The sequence below is a fragment of the Mustela lutreola genome, chromosome 14, assembly GCF_030435805.1.
Source record: "Mustela lutreola isolate mMusLut2 chromosome 14, mMusLut2.pri, whole genome shotgun sequence".
NCBI classification, from domain to species: Eukaryota; Metazoa; Chordata; class Mammalia; order Carnivora; family Mustelidae; genus Mustela; species Mustela lutreola.
Window position 1 is genome coordinate 39,726,165 of NC_081303.1, and position 18,566 is coordinate 39,744,730.

The following is an 18,566-nucleotide window of genomic DNA, read 5'->3' on the forward strand; positions in this document are numbered from 1 at the left end:
GATAAGCTGTTGAGGCATTTTTTATGATTTATTTAAATAGTCTATAAATGGAAAAAAAAAATAACCTAAACCATTTGAGAATCAAACATGAAGATGCAGAGTAGTTTGGGGAAAGGTCATACTATAAGACATCCTGCTCAATGAGATGCTGATAAAATTTGTGTTGGAAAAGCAGACATGTTTTTTGCTACACCTGTTGCCAGGCACCTCCACCAACTGTTCAGCGGTCAGAGCACAGTCATGGGTTTAACCTCACATGAGCCAGGTGACTTGGCACAGAGACTGCCCCCACCCTGATAATCCTCTCACAATTGCTAGTCTCTCCTTATAGAGGGAAGGGCTCTCAACAACCATTCCCAATACCAAGAAAACTTCCCACGTTTGGAGAAACAGCATGTTTGAGTTCCATATATGAGAAACTCATTTAAGAATGACCTGTGTGGATTCTTGAGGGCAGCTCCTGTACCTACTCAACATAGTGCTGGAACACTGCTAAGTCCCTTGGGCCAAGGCCCCATTAGATCATGCTCTGATGGGGCACATGGGTGGTTCAGTCAGTTAAGCATCTGCCTTTGGCTCACCTGGTAACCTTAGGGTCCTGGGATCAAGGCCCACGTTGGGCTCCCTGCTCAGTGAGGAGTCTGCTCTTCCTTCCTCTACCCCTCCCTCTCCCTTCCCCCAGCTTGTGTTCTCTCTCTCACTCAAATAAATAAATAAAATCTTTTTTAAAAAGGGAGGGAGGGGGGCACCTGGGTGGCTCAGAGGGTTAAACCTCTGCCTTCGGTTCAGGTCATGGTCCCAGGGTCCTTGGGATCGAGCCCCACATCAGGCTCTCTGCTCAGTGGGGAGTCTGCTTCTCCCTCTCTCTGCCTGCCTTTCTGCCTGCTTGTGAACTCTGTCTGTCAAATATATAAATAAAATCTTAAAATAAATAAATAAATAAATAAATAAATAAATAAAAAGGGAGGGAGGGCTTTGACAGATGAGAGAGAGCTGCTCCCTCTCTCTCTCTCTCTGAGTTTTCAGCCAGGATTTTCCCAGATTCAACAGTGACCCTAACTCTCCTCCTTTGCTATTCTGGGAGAAAAGGATCACAGCCAAATCCCACAGGTAACTCAAGTTGAGGTTCCGGCAGTTTCTCGGCTTTACTGATGGGACTTCGGTGGCCAATGACCTTGAGGAAGTAAAGCACAGAGACCACATTTTAATTGCTAATGATTTTGAGTCAAAGGCCAAGTTCTGCCAGATGATATCACGAGTAACTTTTAGGAAATTATATCTGCTGTCAAATAGGAAATGAAACACAGAAAACATAACATATAAAACTAGTCCCTTCAATTTCTCTGTGGATCAGTTTCATGAGACTGAGTAACCACACAACTCTTTAAAGGAAATACACCCTTCCTGGGGTACCTGGGTGGCTCAGATGGCTAAGCATCTGCCTTCGGCTCGGGTCATGATCCCGGGTTCCTGCGACTGAGTCCCATGTTGGGCTCCCAGCTCAGGGGGAGCACTGTCTCAAATACATGCATCTCGCCCCATTGCAAAACAGTCAATTTCTCACTTGAGAAATCCTGGAGAACCTAACTTGTTAAATTGTAGCTCTCAATTTTTACAGTAAAATGACAAACTGCAAGAAGGGTACCTAATCCCTACTAAAACAAAAATAATGGTCCGGGAAATATATTGCTATTAGGTCAGTTGCCAACTAGACAAGTAACATTACATGCAAATTTACATCATGATGGCAATGTGTCATAACAGGACTTGGGCTAAGCCACTGTGAAGTCTCTGAAAGTCCATTTTCCTCAGTCCCCTGATACAGTGCTACTCCCTACTCCCAGCTGAAGAACCTTGGCTGTAACAACACAGCAAGCAGCCTTGCCTGAGTGCCGCTAACTCACTCACTAATCATAACACAACTGGCATATGTAGAATACACATGATGTATATTTTAATTAACTTCTTAGCAAATCTTCTGCAGCTAGCGACATTTCCCAGAAACATAATGACTACTTATATTTATCATCCCTGCTTCAGCAGGAAGGTCATGTCCATAGGCATTGCTTTACTGAAGTCTGGTAAGCTGAGTCTCCCATATAAATAGACTCACTGGGAATTACATCCCTCCTTGCAATGGGGCAGCCCTCCCAAAATCCAAAGAAGGTTGTCTGCAGGGTCACAGTCAGCAACCAGGAAAGACTGGGCATTCCTTCCTGGATGGCACAGACCCTCATCTTTAGGCTTCCCACACACAAGGAGCAATTTTAGGGGAACAGAGGGAAGCAGGCAGAAATGGGAAGAAGTCCACATGTAGGATAACAAGCTGGAGGACAACAGCATTCTGGGGATAACAAATGGAGGAATTCATTTTTCATAGGTTTTTGTGACTACAGACCAGCGGCTCCCCCATCTGGTTCAAAGTCTACTGTACCAGACTGCTCATTCTTTACCAAAAAGCCACCTGCAAGTCCCCTCCATACCTTGAGGCTGGTTGAACTCATTCTACCTGCCTCTTCTGTCCTTCTGTGGTTTTATGCCCTAGGAACATCAGTAAAAGCTCCCAGTGAAGTTCTCCTGGGGACCAGTCCCTGTGACCCATGCAAATACTCAAACTTACAGTCACTCAGGGCCATTATCTAGGTAGTCTACAGAGTCAGGGCAAATCAGGATGGAGGAATCCTTAGGATTAATCTAGCTCAGTCCATTGCCTCCTAAATTTTAATGTGCATACAGTGTCCCCAAGAGATCTTGTTACAAAGCAGATTCTAATTCAGTAGGTCTTGGGTGTGACCCAGGATCCTGCATTTCTAGCAAGCTGCCAGGAGAGTCTGATGCTGTGGTTCCTTAGACCATATTTGGAAGAGCAAGGATCTAATGCAAGGCTCTTGCTAAATACAGACATTTCTCTATTAAACTAAATAAGAAAATAAGTAAGGAGTGATAGCCTCTGGTCTCCATAAGCTAGACACAATGACTCTATTAACAAATAGAAGTGTTAGAATATGTTAACCTTGTACAAAGTACCATAAAGCAAAGAGGAATGAGCAATCCCTCTGCCAGGGGGTGGGAGTGGAGCATAGCTTGACAGGAAAAGTGACACTGCAGCTGGCACCGAATTGTACAGTGGGAGGCATCATATCTGATAGAAGAAAGAGGAGCATGGTGAGCCCTACAGCCCCAGGAGGCCAGCCCCAAAGTTATAAGGGTCTGTGGGTGAACAGGGTGGGCTGGACTGAGAAACAAGGACTAGTTCTTACTGTAATAGAAGGTGAGTGGAAGGAACTGGAAATAGCAGGTTGGAGCCAGGTTTGCCTGTCATACTTAAGAATAAAACGTTCTTTTCTTTTTTAAGATTTTATTTATTTATTTGACAGAGAGACACACACAGTGAGAGAGGGAACACAAGCAAAGGGAGTGGGAGAGGGAGAAGCAGGCTTCCCATGGAGCAGGGAGCCCGATGTGGGGCTCGATCCCAGTACCCTAGGATCATGACCTGAGCCAAAGGCAGACACCTAACCGAATGAGTCACCCAGGTGCCCTAAAACATTATTTTCAAGCATGACAGGCAGAGAAAAGTCTTAACTTTTACTCTGCAGGCCTACTATAGTTTAGAATACTTACTAGAAGGCAGAGTGTCCATCTTATTCAATAGGTAAGAAGTTGGACTGTATCATAACATTTTGCTAGCATTTCGAGAGAAAATCCTTTGAATGTCTACTACAGATGGGTGGATCAAAAAGAAGGTGGCAGGGATACTGGTCTGAAATTCTCCTTTTTGGTAGGGTTTCTGCCTGGTTTGGGGGTCAGGGTAATTCTGGCTTCATAAAGAGTCTGGAAGTTTTCCTTCTGCTTCAATTTTTTGAAACAGCTTCAGGAGAATAGGTATTATTTCTTCTTTGAAAGTTTGGTAGAATTTCCCAGGAACTCGAAATGGATAAAAGACTTCAATGTGAGGCAGGAATCTATCAGAATCCTAGAGGAGAACATGGGCATTAACCTCTACAACATCGGTCACAGCAACCTCTTTCAAGATATGTTTCCAAAGGCAAAGGAAACAAAAGTGAAAATGAACTTTTGGGACTTCATTGAGATCAAAAGCTTCTGCACAGCAAAGGAAACAGTCAACAAAACAAAGAGGCAACCCATGGAATGGGAGAAGATACTCACAAATTACAGTACAAAGGGCAGATATCCAAGATTTATAAAGAACTCCTCAAACTCAACACGCACAAAACATATAATCAAAAATGGGCAGAAGACATGAACAGACACTTCTCCAAAGAAGACATACAAATGGCTATCAGACACATGAAAAAATGTTCATCATCATTAGCCATCAGGGAGACTCAAATCAAAACCACATTGAGATACCACCTTACACCAGTTAGAATGGTCAAAATTAACAAGACAGTAAACCACGTGTGTTGGAGAGGATGTGGAGAAAGGGAAACACTTTTACACTGTTGGTGGGAATGCAAGTTGGTGCAGCCTCTTTGGAAAACAGAGATTCCTCAAGAAATTAATAATAGAGCTTCCCTATGACTGGGAATTTACAATTGCACTACTGGGTATATACCACAAAGATACAGATGTAGTGAAAAGAAGAGCCATCTGTACCCCAATGTTCATAGCAGCAATGGCCACAGTCGCCTAACTGTGGAAAGAACCAAGATGCCCTCCAACAGACAAACAGATAAAGAAGATATGGTCCATATACACTATGCAGTATGGTGCCTCCAACAGAAAGGATGAATACCCAACTTTTGTATCAACATGGATGGGACTGGAAGAGATTATGCTGAATGAAATAAGTCAAGCAGAGAGAGTCAATTTTCATTTGGTCTTGCTTATTTGTGGAGCATAAGGAATAACATGGAGGACATGGGGAGATGGAGAGGAGAAGTGAGTTGGGGGAAATTGGAGGGGGAAATGAACCATGAGAGACTGTGGACTCTGAGAAACAAAGTGAGGGTTTTGGAGGGGCTGAGAGTGGGAGGTTGGGTGAGTCTGGTGGTGGGTATTACAGAGGGCATGTATTGCATGGAGCACTGTGTGTGGTGCATAAACAGTGAATTCTGGAACACTGAAAAGAAATTTTAAAAAATAAATAAATTTTTTTTAAAAAAGAAGGTGGCAGGTAATGAACCTGTAGCTATGGCAGACTGAAATCTCAGGACATAGAAAACTATGACACTAAATAATTTTGTCTTTATTCTTGGCATAATTGGAAAAGGAAATCTATTCATTCATGGTGCTATTGAATGTATGAATTTTCACATAGTCATCTACAAGCAAATGCATTTATGCATCTAAACCTTTCTGGATAAAAAGGATTAGGGTTTAGATTTTAATACAGTAAGAACATGGTACCAGCATGATCTTGGACACCTTACTTACTGCTCTGGTTCTCAGGCAGTGATGATAATGTCTAAATCCTTACTCAACACTACTTTACAAGAATAATTCTAAAAGAGACTTTTTGAAAACTAAAACAATGTATTCTGTTCCCAGCGATCCCTAATTTCTCGTCCAAGTACTCACAAAACTATGTCTAACTGAATCAGATCTTAGAGTATTCTTCCCTGTAGTACAGAAAGAATACCCCCTTCTACTATAAGAGCTGAGCCATAAAGCTACCTGCCCTAGAGAAGAATGTCAAAAGAGAAGGTAGAAGGGGGAAGTAGAAAATCTATCTCTTGTGACACAGTGAACTGTGGGAAGAGATGGAAGAGGACAGAAGAACTCAGAAACATGTCCAAAAAGGGAAGGTTAAATATAGGTGGAAGTAAAAACCCAAGCCGAGAAGCTCTGGCTTTCCTTTCTGGTCCATACCACCTGAAGAATGCTCTTTACAACAAAGGGTGGCCACACTGGGGTAAATATTGTTAGGCAGAGTAAAGGAAAGAACCTAGTTGCTATTGCTGAGCTTCCTTCAGCAGCCTTACGGCAAGAAGACATAAAGAAGTTCCTACATTGAAGGTAGGAAGATGTGGGCCAGTAAACCTGGTTTAGAGACACCTGTGATGAATGGGGAGTGAGATCACTGCAAAGTGTAGTGCATGGCCTTGCAATGGCCTGGCTGAGACTCAGAGGGGTCTGCCTAGTCAAGAAGAACTTGGGTGAAGCTCAGTCAGGAAAACAGGAAGTCTGGGCCCTCACCACACCATGTGCACTAGCTTCCCCTCATTAGACCCCACACTGGTTCCTGGGGTCAGATCATATCCATTGTCCTCTGAGCCCATTTTAATGAGGCTTTTGCCCCCACCACTTCACTAAGACTATTGTTGTCAAGGTCACCACGACCTCCATGGGAGGCCAACTCCACAATGTCAGTCCTCATCTTCCTTTACAACTTTAGGTTGGGATCTGAAGAAGATTGGATGGAAGAAAGAAGCAATGAACTTAAAGATAAGCCAACAGACGGTATGCAAACTGAAACACATCCCTCTTCTCCCCAGCTCGTTTCTGGTACTATTAATTTCTTTGTATAGATATAAGTATTCCATTTGGCTTTATGCTTCCTTCTGCTTGAAGAACTTCCTCAGCCTTCTGGTCTGCTGGCTAAACTTTAATTTCTTTCTTCTTTTTTTTTTAATGTATTTATTTTGCCTTTAATTTTAAAAGACATCTTTATTGGATACAGAATCCTATGTTGACAGTTTTTCTTTTTCAGTATCTTAAAGATGTCTTTCCATTATCTTTTGGCTTGCATGGTTTCCCTTTTTTTTTTTTTTAGATATTTTAAAAATTTATTTATTTGATAGCAAGAGAGAGAACACAAGAAGGCAGAGGGAGAAGCAGGCTCCTTGCTAAGCAGAGAGCCCAATGCAGGGCTCAATCCCAGCACCCCAGGATCATGATCTGAGCTGAAGGCAGATGCTTAACTGCCTGAGCCACCCAGGCGCCCTGGCTTGCATGGTTTCTGACATGGTTTCTGTATATTCTTTTTTTCCTCTAACTGCTTTCAAAAAATTTTCTCTTTAACTTTGGCTTCAACATTTTGACTGTGATGTGCCTAGGTGTATTTTTCTTTGTATTTATTTTGTTTAGAGTTTTCTGAGGCCCTTAGATCTGTGGTTTATTATCTCGCTAATTTTGGAAATTCTATGGACACTGTCTCTTCAAATATTTCTTTCATTCCCTTTTCCTTCTGGGACTCCAGTGACACATATGTTAGACTATTTGATGTTATCCTACAGCTCTTTGATGCTTGGTTCTGATTTTCGTCTCCCCCGCCACCCGCCCCTATTTTTTTTCCTCCTTGTGTTTCAGTATGAATACTGTCTGTTGGATTATCTTTAAGTTCATTGCTCCTTTCTTCCGTCCAATCTGACAACGGTTTAGACCAGCTTTCCTGATAAACATGCACTGAGAATGGCGATGTGGGATACCAGGAGCCTTCTTCATTCAAGAAGCAAGGGCCTCGCTTCCCCTCAAGTGAGGAGTAATGGAGCTGGTCCTGCTCCTTCCAGTCCTGGGCCAAAATGACTCCCATGGCCAGGGCTAGAGACATTAAATAATATGAAACAAAGGGAGACAGAACAGAGAGGAGAAGCAGTGGATAGGAAGTTCCAGGAGGTTCAAGGATAATAATTTGTAGGTTCGGTTTTTCAGAACCCCCCTTCGGCATAATTTTCCCATTCCAGGTGACAGCTCCCCAGCCATCTTCAGGGGACTCCGAATGTTAGCCATATTTCCTTTTGCACAAGCACCACTGATCAGGGGTTCATCCATCGCAGGCCACTGAGAACAAAGGACAGTCTCTGCCTTATTCCCCCATCCCTAAAACCGTGAAGGTCCTCTAAATTTTACTTTGCTGTTTTTGTTGTTGTGGTGGTTTTTTGGTTGTTTTTAGCCTCTAATGAAGAAGAATAGAGCTGTTTTCATTACTCAATCGCTTCTTTTTTCACCAGACACCATAGAGAAATGCAAATTCCCTCTTGGTCTAATGTTAAGACATTCATTACAGAAAAGATTGAAACATTCACACTGTAAAGAAACGAAGAACCTGGGATGCATGCTGTTGCAAGGCGGGCCCAGAAAAAGTCTCAGGCACAACACAGGAAATAGATGATGTGGCAAAAGATGGTATTTTATGTCACCATAAATGCAGTCAGGATGGCAGGTTAGCCACTGGAAGTAAGTTTGACCCTCACTTCGCATTTAAGTCCATTTTTCTTTTCTTTCTTTCTTCTTCAGGAGTGCAGGAGCACAGGAGTTCATTCATCTTTCACTCAGGAAATATGTTTGTTGAGTGCCTACTATGTGCCAGGCACCGTGTTAGATGACAGGAAGTCTGTGGTGAACAGGTGTTTGAGAATCTACAGAAAAACAGTTTCAGCAACCAGTGGATCCCTAAAGTAGGAATTCCTCCTTATATAAAAATAAATACACTTCAAATGGGCTTCCTCAGCTTATCACCAAAGGCAGAAACTACACAGGCAAAGGAGGAGAGATCTGACCGCATACCGATGTTAAACCAAGACATCAAAATTCATATAAGCATTTAAGAGTAAAAGCAGGTTGCACTTTGAATTTAATCCTCAGATCTGAGGTGGAACAAAAGAGCAACACTAGTTTGCTGAAGGGAAGGTGTAAATTAGAAATAAGATAGTGCTAAAATAAAAAAGAAAGAAAGAAAGAAGATAGTGGTGGGGAACCAGACGTTTAATGACTGGCAGAGAAGGGGCAATTCTCCATTTTTATTGCCAAATAGTATCCGACCCAGACCAACGTGAGGTAAAGAAACATAGTAGGAGAAGGACAGCCATTACCCAAGCTCCACACAGGAGACACTGGCAAGAAAAATGGAGTCAAGTTTCTCTTGTTGGCACCAGAGGAGCCCTTCTCCTCCCACCTTCATTCAAGCAGCTGTTTCAGGATTGCATAAGGATGCAGGCCCACTGACCCCACAGCACTCAGTTACTCAGGGTTAAATGGCAACTCCCTTTCTCCTCATCCCTGGGAGCACAGAGGCCAACCCACTGCCTGACTGTACCCTTCCCTGCTCCACCTCCCTTTCTAGGGAGTCAGTACATAAACAATCATCATTCTCAGATACCCGCAAAGTCCCAGATCCTGTCACACAAGCCTCAAGCTCCAGACCTGGGGGAGGAATTCATTTCAGTTTCATTTCTCTAGAGAGACAGGAAAAGGTGGTGATACAAGTATAGAGTCCAGAGCCACATGCCTGGGTTCAAAGCCCAGCTTTACCACCAACTAGCTGTGCGATTTAAGGAGAATTACTCAGCCTCTCTATGTCTCACTTTCATCATTTGCAAAGTGGGGTAACAGTACCTACACAGAGGAGTTTTGTGAGGATTAAATAAACTAAATATACAAAAGCACTCAGAAATATGCCTTGCTCGATGTTTTTGCTGCTTGCAGACCCCAGTGCTGCTGTTACTACCATTACTATTATTATTCTTAATATTACTCATTGTGAGGACATGTTCTAGAAGGGCTTCACTCCTAGTCTGCCCCTAGGTTCCTCATCTTCCACTGCAGGGCATTAGGATCTGTTCTTCAGCCCCTCCCTCAGACAAATCCTGTCCCCAAAGACAAACAGCTCCTCTCTCCTATCAGAGTCTGAATGGAATCGCTTTTCTTCCTTCAACTTTGTAACTCTCTCCTTCAACTGCTCTCAGGGATGCGGCAGGATGTCTAAAAAAAAATGACAGGAATGAAGGTAAGAAGGTGTTGACTCCTCATTCCTTTCAAGGAAGACTCATTCCCAAGGAAACCGCAAGCCAATACAGTCTTTCGGCGCACCAGCCACTGAGAGTCACTGAGACACACACGGGGAGGTAAGGAACACAAGGCATCAGTGTGGCCGAAACCTGGAACTCCCACAGCAATGACACAGGGGTGCAGGCTACACAGAGAAGCTGCACAGCTGTCACACGGAGAAGTTTGAAAAGTTTGCTCCTAAGACCTGATGATGAAGATTTCAGAGAAAAGTGACCATTCCTCCCAGCAGCACCGAGTTCCTGAGCACCCACTACATGCTGGGCCCTGAGGAGAGTGCTGGGGGACACAGGTTAACCAAGAAGAAGGTCTGATCACTGTCCTCAAAGAGCTTACAGGCTGGTGGGTATGAGCTGTGGGGACTCAGGGTATCCGTTCCCAGAGGCAGGCACAGTCACATCTCCATTTTCCAGAGAAGGAAACTGAAGCACATAGAGGTCCCCAGAAAATAAGTAGTAGAGCCAGGATCAAAGCCACGGAGTCAGGCTCCAGATCTGGGCTCTCAGTCACTGGTGAGCAGCCAGAGAGCCCTCCGTCAGAAGCTGCCCACTGTTTCTTGTGCCAGAGCACTGCTGACTCTGATAGACCCCAGTCTAAGAGTTTGCTCAGTAACACGCGTGTTGGAAGCATCCTCCACAAGGGGAGGGAATGGAGAGGAGACAGAGTATCTATATTTGAAGTCAAAATAAATCCAGGAACCAAAACATAATAATGGTTCATAAAATCTGCTTCAACTTGGTATTCCACTCTGATTTATGTAAGTCTGTGGTTGGAGGCAAAGGTAAAGCGATTTTGAAATATAACTGTTGGGAAAAGGAAATATGTTATCTAGTCTGTTGAGATGGGATAAGACAGAAGGACCAAATGTGAGGTAATACAAATGTCCAGTAGCTGGGAACTGTATGCTAAAAGAACCCCCTAAAGTGAGGGAGAGTTCAAATCAGTGCAGATTACAGGGAACTCATGCTTTCCTTCTGAAATCCATGCTTTCCACATATTACTTCCCATTTCTACCACCTTCCACCTCCTTCCACTGCCCATGCCATTGGGCCTGTCTTTTCTGGGAAATTTAAAACACAAAACAAAACACACAAAATGAAGTTCACATGCACATCTGTAATTCTGATTATTGGCTAACATCGTAGTGTCTACAGTGTACCTGCCCTGTGTTCCTGCATTAGCTCTGGTCTCACTGAAGCCTTGCAAGAACCCAGGGAGGCAAGTCCTATGGTGAGCTTTATTTTACTGCCTCAGAAAATTGAGGTATTAGAAGGTTAAATGGCTTTTTGACAAACCGCATGGATGGTGAGGGAGACAAGACTCCACCCCCAGGGCCTGGTGGTCCTCCCCATCCAATGCAGCTGGGGATCATATAAACACAGAAATGGAAGGGAATATAGACAACATCTAAAGACGAGAGGTCTTTCTTTCATTCAACAGTAGAGAAAACTGAGAATCGAGTGGATCCATTTCTCCACTGAGGGCAGAGAGCCCGTGATTTCTCCACCACAGCCTTTATCTCTGAGCTGTCACATCCCAGGCTCAGAGCTGGACTGGAGCCTTTCCTCGGCCAGTCCGATCACTGCCCATTGCTTCCCCAATACCACACACCCACAGGCTGACTTCTCAGTTAGCTCCGGCTTTGCTAGATTTTCAAGTGCAAAAAAATACTTAGAAGCTACTCCTTCCCGAGGACCTACTGAACATCAGGCTTGGTCAACCCTCACATTGCCCCTGTGTGCCAAGTGCTATTATTATCTCTATTTTAGACATGAAAAGGTTAGCCCAGAGCATTTTAATTATTTACCCAAGTCACACAGTTAGTAACAAGATCTTGGTTAGTAGGCTGCCTGCAAAAATAGTGAACGCATATCAATGGTACCCTTTTCATCTTTCCCCCTTTATGTTCATGTTTATGTTATGTTCCCCCAGCGGGGCTGGTGGACAAGGTGTGTCCTTCACCAACTCCACGCTCACCATCCAGTCCTGCAGCCTGAAGTCAGAAATGATTCAAAGGCAGCAGTTTGCAGAGCTAGTTTTCATCATCTACCACAGACCTGGACCAACTCTCACCCAGGCCCTAAATTCTTCTATTGACCTAAAAATTCATGCCATCAATTTCCCACCAAAAGAAGAGGCTCAGGCTCCACCTCAGCCCCAATTCCAAAATGTCCCCACAGATTAAGGTCTAGCAGTACCCAAATTTCTCTGGGTTAGGCAGTGATGCATGAGTTTGCCTATGAAGACCTGAGAGCACCATAATTCAAGAACGGCAGAGGGCAAGCTGTGCAAAATTCCTGAGATAATTGAAATTGACCTATAACTCACCAGCCACCATGAGAAATTCTATCACTTTGCACACTTTGCTTCCATAGCTAAAAATCAAATCAGAGGAACATGATCAGACTTCTAATTTGAAACCTGGGACATGCAATGTCATCTTTAATGACTCCCAGCAAATGATGCTCATTATAGATCTCAGCCTACCTAAATTAAAACATGAAATCTAAAAATTAAGCAGAAAATTCTCAATTTCTCAGGTCTGTAAGGTCACAGAAAAATCACACAAGTGGGAATACAAGTACTCCTTAGGGTTTTGTTATGCCGCTAAATATATGAGCAGGAATTATAAAAAAGAAAAGAGCTAGAAGGGGAAAAAATAAATAAATAAACAAACCCACCAGGTCTTACCTTTCGGGTCTGGGCTATCTGGGTAAATTGCAATTTTTCGTGACCAATTTGAACTAGCATGTCAAGGAACATTATCTCTCTGCTGACGGCCAGTGTCATCTGTTCTATGATGTAGAGCTCAGACTCCTGATACAGTAGGCTGCTGGCTTCAAGTCTTCTCTCACTGGTAAGTAGACTGAAATATGCTGTAATCAGTCAGCACGGTGTTCAGGTGTATAAGCTGCCTTTAAAATGGGAGGCTAAAAATTCATCTCTCATCACCAGTTCTAAACCTCATCCAGGGACACCTGGGTGGCTAAGTCCATTAAGCATCTACCTTCGGCTCAAGTCATGATCCCAGGGTCTTGGGATCGAGCCCCACATTGGGCTCCTTGCTCAATGAGAAGTCTGCTCCTCCCTCTCCCTCTGCCCCTCCTCCTGACTTGTGCTCTCTCTTGCTGTCTCAACTAAATAAAGGCTAAAATAAATAAATAAACCAAATTCAGTATGGACTTTCTAGAAGGTCAGGTAACCACTAGACAATCTGTGAACACGGTTTTTAAATTTCTTCCCTCCACTTCCCATCCACCCTTCCCTTTGTGTCACTGTATGACTGGCTGCCACTGCCCAGAGTAATGTGCATGGCCAGCTTTCACATCTGTTTGTGACTCAGTCCCTTCCAGACCCCTATCCAGGAGGAGGAGGCAATTCCCTGTCTGTGGCAACACCTCGATAGATGGCTCAGGAATATTAAGATAAAGCTAGATGTAAACAGAAACTACAAGTTCAAAACTTTATTTTCCTTCAGTGTGCATTTTACAGAGAAAAGTTAGAGAGTGGGGATCAGGGCTGCTGTAGGGTTAGGCTACCAGATCCCGAATGCGAACAGGATAAATTTCCTCTTTAGGACAGGGGAATATCTGCAAACAGTGTAAAAGCGAAGCTATAAGGTTTATTTTTTCAATTCAAAACTATTTCTTCTGAGCCTTAAATTGTGCACTGTAGGGCAGAGTTGACCTCCCTTCCTAAATTCAACTATTTAGTGAGGCATGGTCACGGTGTACAAGAACAAAGACCAAGATGTTTCTAAGTATAACAGGCAAACTGGGAAACCCTTTAGCAAACTAAAACTTGTGAAGGGAAAAACCTACCCCATGTAAGCTGAGGGGGGAAAGCCAGGCTAAAAGTCTTGGGTTGCCAGGGTGGCTCAGTGGGTTAAGCCTCTGCCTTCCACTCAGGTCATGATCTCAGGGTCCTGGGATCGAGCTCCAAATCAGACTCTCTGCTCAGTGGGGAGCCTGCTTCCCCCTCTCTCTCTGCCTACTACTCTGCCTGTGATCTCTCTCTCTGTGTCAAATAAATAAATCTTCTGAAAAAAAATTAAAAATAAAAATAAATAAAAGTCTAGGTCACTCCCAGAAAAGACCATGTTTGTCACGACATCACAAGCTCTCGTAAACACTTCCCTGTAGAACCGCATCACTCCCCGGGCTCACCCAGAGCTTCCAGCTCACAGCATCTCCTATCACTCTCTCGCCCACATCTGTCTTAAAACTTTAAGGGGAGGGAGGAAGGAATGTTTCCACAACCTCTAGTCTACACGATTTGAATCTAGTTCTAACCGAAAATGAAAAAGGTCTTGGCAGATACGCTCTCTCTGCTTTTGTTGTGTATAGACAACAGAGGTTATTGGACCCCCCCCAAAAAAATTAATTAAAATAATAAAGGACAAGAAGACAACTACTCTGAATGTGAAATACAGTCAACAGTCCAAACAGCCTCTTGTGACCATCAGTGGGCTGAGCTCTATGGGCAAGGAGCCTGGGTCTAGCATGCCTGCCCAAGAGTCATGGGTTTTCATTATACCAATCAACACAAGAAGCCCTTTAGGAGTATATGCTTCCTAAGACCTGCATGAGGGCAAGCATTCACAGGGAGGCAGAAGAACCATGCTAGGCGCACACCAGTCATTGGAGATAGGACCCCAAATCGTGCTGGATCCCAACCCATTTGTTTAGTAAATTAATTTTATGAGTAAGTCAGAAGTTAACAGAGCCGCCAACCAGGATCACCTTTTAACAAAGAACCCCGCTGTGTCCCCCTGGCTAGAGAAAACCCCTTTGCTAACATTCTCCAACCCTGCCATTAAAACTGGGCAACCTAGCATAATTGACGTAATTAAGGACAAATCAAAGTAATCCTCTAACATTACTTGCAATAACCATATGAAATTTCTAATCCCAAGAAGCAAACTGAACCAATAACAAAATGCATTTCAGAGGTTTAAAATCAGCATCTAGAATCAGCTGCTATGGAAGCTGCTTCGGCCTGTCGCAGGCTACCTACACCTTTGTTAACAGTAACATCAGATATGGTAATATTCACTGAGCTCTTCCTCTACCTGGGTCCTCTATCTACTGCCTACAGAGATGAAATATAAGATGAAAAGTGCCATGTGAATGAGCCAGAACAGCAACTCCGAGCAGGGATGAGGCTCGGGTGGGGGAAATGGAGGTGCCTAAGACATGCTGACCCCCACGAGTAAGCAGGTCCCCAGGCTGAGCTTCCTCCATTAGGTTCGCAATTGCAAAAGCAAGCCTGTCACTTACTGCACACTCGAGGTGATAAGAAACACACAGCAGCAAGCAAGCCCATCTGGAGAACATCAGAAACAGCAGGGGGCTGAGGGAACTTTTGGAACAAAAACTCCAGGCCAGCCATACGTTTATGGGGAAAAATCAAGAAGAGAAAGAAAACTCAGAAAACACATCTGTCTATCCATGTGCATTAAGTATAGGAACAATAAAAGGATAAAAAGCTAACATTTGTAAACATCTATGTGCCAAATGCCTTAAATACATCAGCTTATTTAATATTCAAAACAACTCTCAAATATGGGTATAATCACCCTCACTATTATTATTACCATTTAAGAAAGAAGAAAATTGAAACTTAGAGAAATTTAGTAAATTGTCCCAGATCTGGGAGCTAGTAAATGCCAACAGGGACCTATTCTATTATCCTAATTCTGTTGTTTTTAACTGACAGTCCCACATGGACAGAGGTCATTTTCAAGAAAAACAGAAAGCAATAAAATAATCCACTGCAGCCTATCCCAAGTTAGTAAGACACCATTTACACGTCAGCCTAAGTGCATTTGTACATAGACCTGGAGAGAAATTGTCCTATCTCACATTATCTTCACAGCTTGGCAGTAATTTTGAGTTGTTCGGAAAGCACAGATTGTCATCCTATTAGACAGATGAAGAAAGCTGAGTGCCAAGTGTAGCTTGAGTCAGGGACAGAGAAAGGATGGTGGCCCAAACCCTCTGAAGCTCGCCAAGCCATGGCTCCTCCCACTGGACATCCCCAAAAGCCTTTAATAAAACAAACTACTGACCTCCACATCCCTGTGAAACTGAACATGGTGCTCACACAGCGAGGGAGGGGTGGCGGCGTGAGTCCATCCAGGCGCATGAGCAGAGCTGGGACACCGAAGAGCACCAAGTACTTCAGATAGAAGAAGAGCACATGGGCCAATGCCAGTCCTCCTGAAAGATGGGGGAGCTGTGAGACACTCAGATAAGCAATAGGGCAATCTCCTGTCCCTGAAAATACCCCACCTGCTCCCACATCCCACCCATCCCCTTCCATCCCCTTCCCTCATGCATTACAAAGTTTCCCACGTTGGTTTGGAGCAGTAAGAATATTTGAATGAGCAAATATTGAAATCTTCTTTATTACTGTGATAGGCCATTCTTCTAAAGACGCTACATTTAAAAGTATTTTGTATATAGTTATGCATTTAAATTATATTTCTAATATGTATTTATATATAATTATATATAATGGATTTCAAAACTACTAGAAAGGGAAAATCTGGGACGCCTGGGTGGCTCAGTTGATTAAACGGCTGCCTTAGGCTCAGGTCATGATCCCAGCATCCTGGGATCGAGTCCCACATCGGGCTTCTTGCTCAGCGGGGAGCCTGCTTCTCCCTCTGCCTCTGCTGCCACTCTGCCTCCTGTGCTCACACTCCATCTCTCTCTCTCTCTCTGGCAAATAAATAAATAAAATCTTTTAAGAAAAAAAAAAAGGGAAAATCCTCCCCAAATTCTTCCAAAACCTCATGAGCTCACACCCACACCCACCTACTAGTATGGCTAAAAACCTAAAAGTCAGATCAACAAATGGTGAGAAAGATGTGGAGAAATTAGAACTGTCATACACTGCTGACAAGAAAGAAAAATGGTGCAGCCACTTTGGGAAACCACTTGGCATTTCCTGAAATGAATAAACTTAAAGTTACCACATGACCCAACCATTCTACTTTTGGTATATACCCAAGAGAAATGAGAACAGATATCCACACAGAAACCTATATCCAAATATTTGTAGTGATATTATCAACACCAACCAAAAGATGAAACAACCGAAATATCCATCAACAGACAAATAAACAAAATGTGGTCTACCCATACAATGGAATATTATGCTGCCATGAAAAGGGATGAAATAGTGACACGTGCTACAACATGGGTGAATCTTTTATTTTTTTAACATGGATGAAACTTGAAACATTATGCTGAGATAAGCCAGTCATGAGTAACCACGTATTCTATTCCATTCATATGAAAGTCCAGAAAAAAGTAACAGAGACAGAAATAGAAAGCTGATTAGTAGGTCCCTGGCACTGGAGAGGTAGGGGGTGGGGTAATGACAGAAGTGGTGGCTAAAGGGTAAGGTTTCCTTTAGGTTTTGAGATAATTAAAATATTATAAAATTGGCAGTGGGGATAGTTGCACGTATCTGTGAATATCCTAAAAGCCGCTGAGAATGACTCACTTCTGCAGCAAGGGCTCAGGGAGCTCTACCACCTTTCTTCTCTCCTCAAGTTTCCTGGCCACTTTGACCTCTGTGCCCTAAGCCCAATGGGGAACCACAGACCTGGGCCAGATGGTGGCCCCATTCACACTGGCCTCAGCAGGTGGGAGGTGTGGCAGGTTTGGCAGAGCAGTGCTCACAGGAGAAGGCAGAGGGCAAAGTGGGAATGGAAGCCCCGAGAAGACAACTGGTGGCCATGTGCTGTCCAACCCCCAGAGCGTCTTCCTCCATGTGTGGGAAATCCTGCAGGGCAGGTTGCTGCAGCTGAGCACGTTATCTGTGAGCTTCTGAGAAGGAAATAACTAAGCATTAAAGAAGTACTGGCAGAAAATATTACTGCCTGGCACTTGCCATGTTATACAAGGATGTCACTACAATGGAGAGTGTGGCTGTAAATGGTAACTCTGTGCCAGAAGAAACAGAGAGCCATTTTCGGAATATATAGTTTGGGTGAAGGCAAATGGTGGTTCAAATTCAAAAGCCACATGTCTTACAAGAAAAAATCCAGGAATCACTGTGTCTCATTCCCAATCAGGGTTCTTCAGACTTGTGGAAACTAGAATACAATCACATGTACTGAAACAACTGGGTATAAAATTGTAGCACTCTAAGATAGCAATCTGATAGCAATCAAGAAAAAAAAAAGCTGGTGTGCATACGTGTGTGTGTGTGTAGAAAAATATATATACATGAATATATTAGAAAATATATATGTATTTAAGTGTGTATATATACACACCCTTCAAGAAGTGGGGTGTATATGCTAGCAATACCATATAAAAGTATTTAGGGGGCATATAACCACACTGAGTGGTGAAGAACTCTGTTCCATGGGGTGCTGAATGGCTCAGTCATTAAGCATCTGCCTTCCGCTCAGGTCATGATCCCAGGGCCCTGGGATCAAGCCCCGCATTGGGCTTCCTGCAGAGAAAGCCACCTCTTCCACTCCCCAAAACTTGTGTTCCTTCTCTTGCTGTGTCTCTCTTTATCAAATAAAAAATAAAATAAAAAATAACTCTGTTCCACTGGTCAAGATGGAAAGGGCAGGGGACTCTAAAATAATCCAAAATGAACCTCCAGACTGTAGTCAGAAAAATCCCAGAGCTAGAAGAAGCAGGACAGAAGTAAAGATGCCTAATTAAAGGGCACAAAGCTTCCAGAGCTAAAATTGAACAGCCTGAAGAAGGCACCAGAGGACCCAGGGAAGACTGTCCAAGGTTAAGGCCACCTGGAGCTCCTTCACATCCTATGAAGCAACAGAA

The 18,566-nt window shown here is 43.5% G+C and overlaps 1 protein-coding gene across 8 annotated transcripts in view; it reads right to left on the bottom strand.

The window, feature by feature from the left end:
* Nucleotides 1–18,566, bottom strand: part of HHAT (hedgehog acyltransferase) — a 352,540-nt gene that overhangs the window by 180,289 nt on the left and 153,685 nt on the right. For 5 of the 8 annotated variants that reach the window (XR_009347601.1, XM_059146892.1, XM_059146893.1 and 2 more), the window contains one exon: nt 15,821–15,971. Coding sequence is in view for 7 of the 8 variants with exons in the window: in XM_059146892.1 (XP_059002875.1) it covers nt 15,821–15,971 (151 nt within the window). In the remaining variant the exon portion in view is untranslated. Of the gene's footprint in view, nt 1–991; nt 8,325–12,480; nt 12,627–15,820; nt 15,972–18,566 lie in introns of those variants that run through there. The other 3 variants (XM_059146894.1, XM_059146896.1, XM_059146895.1) reach the window with 3 other exon arrangements.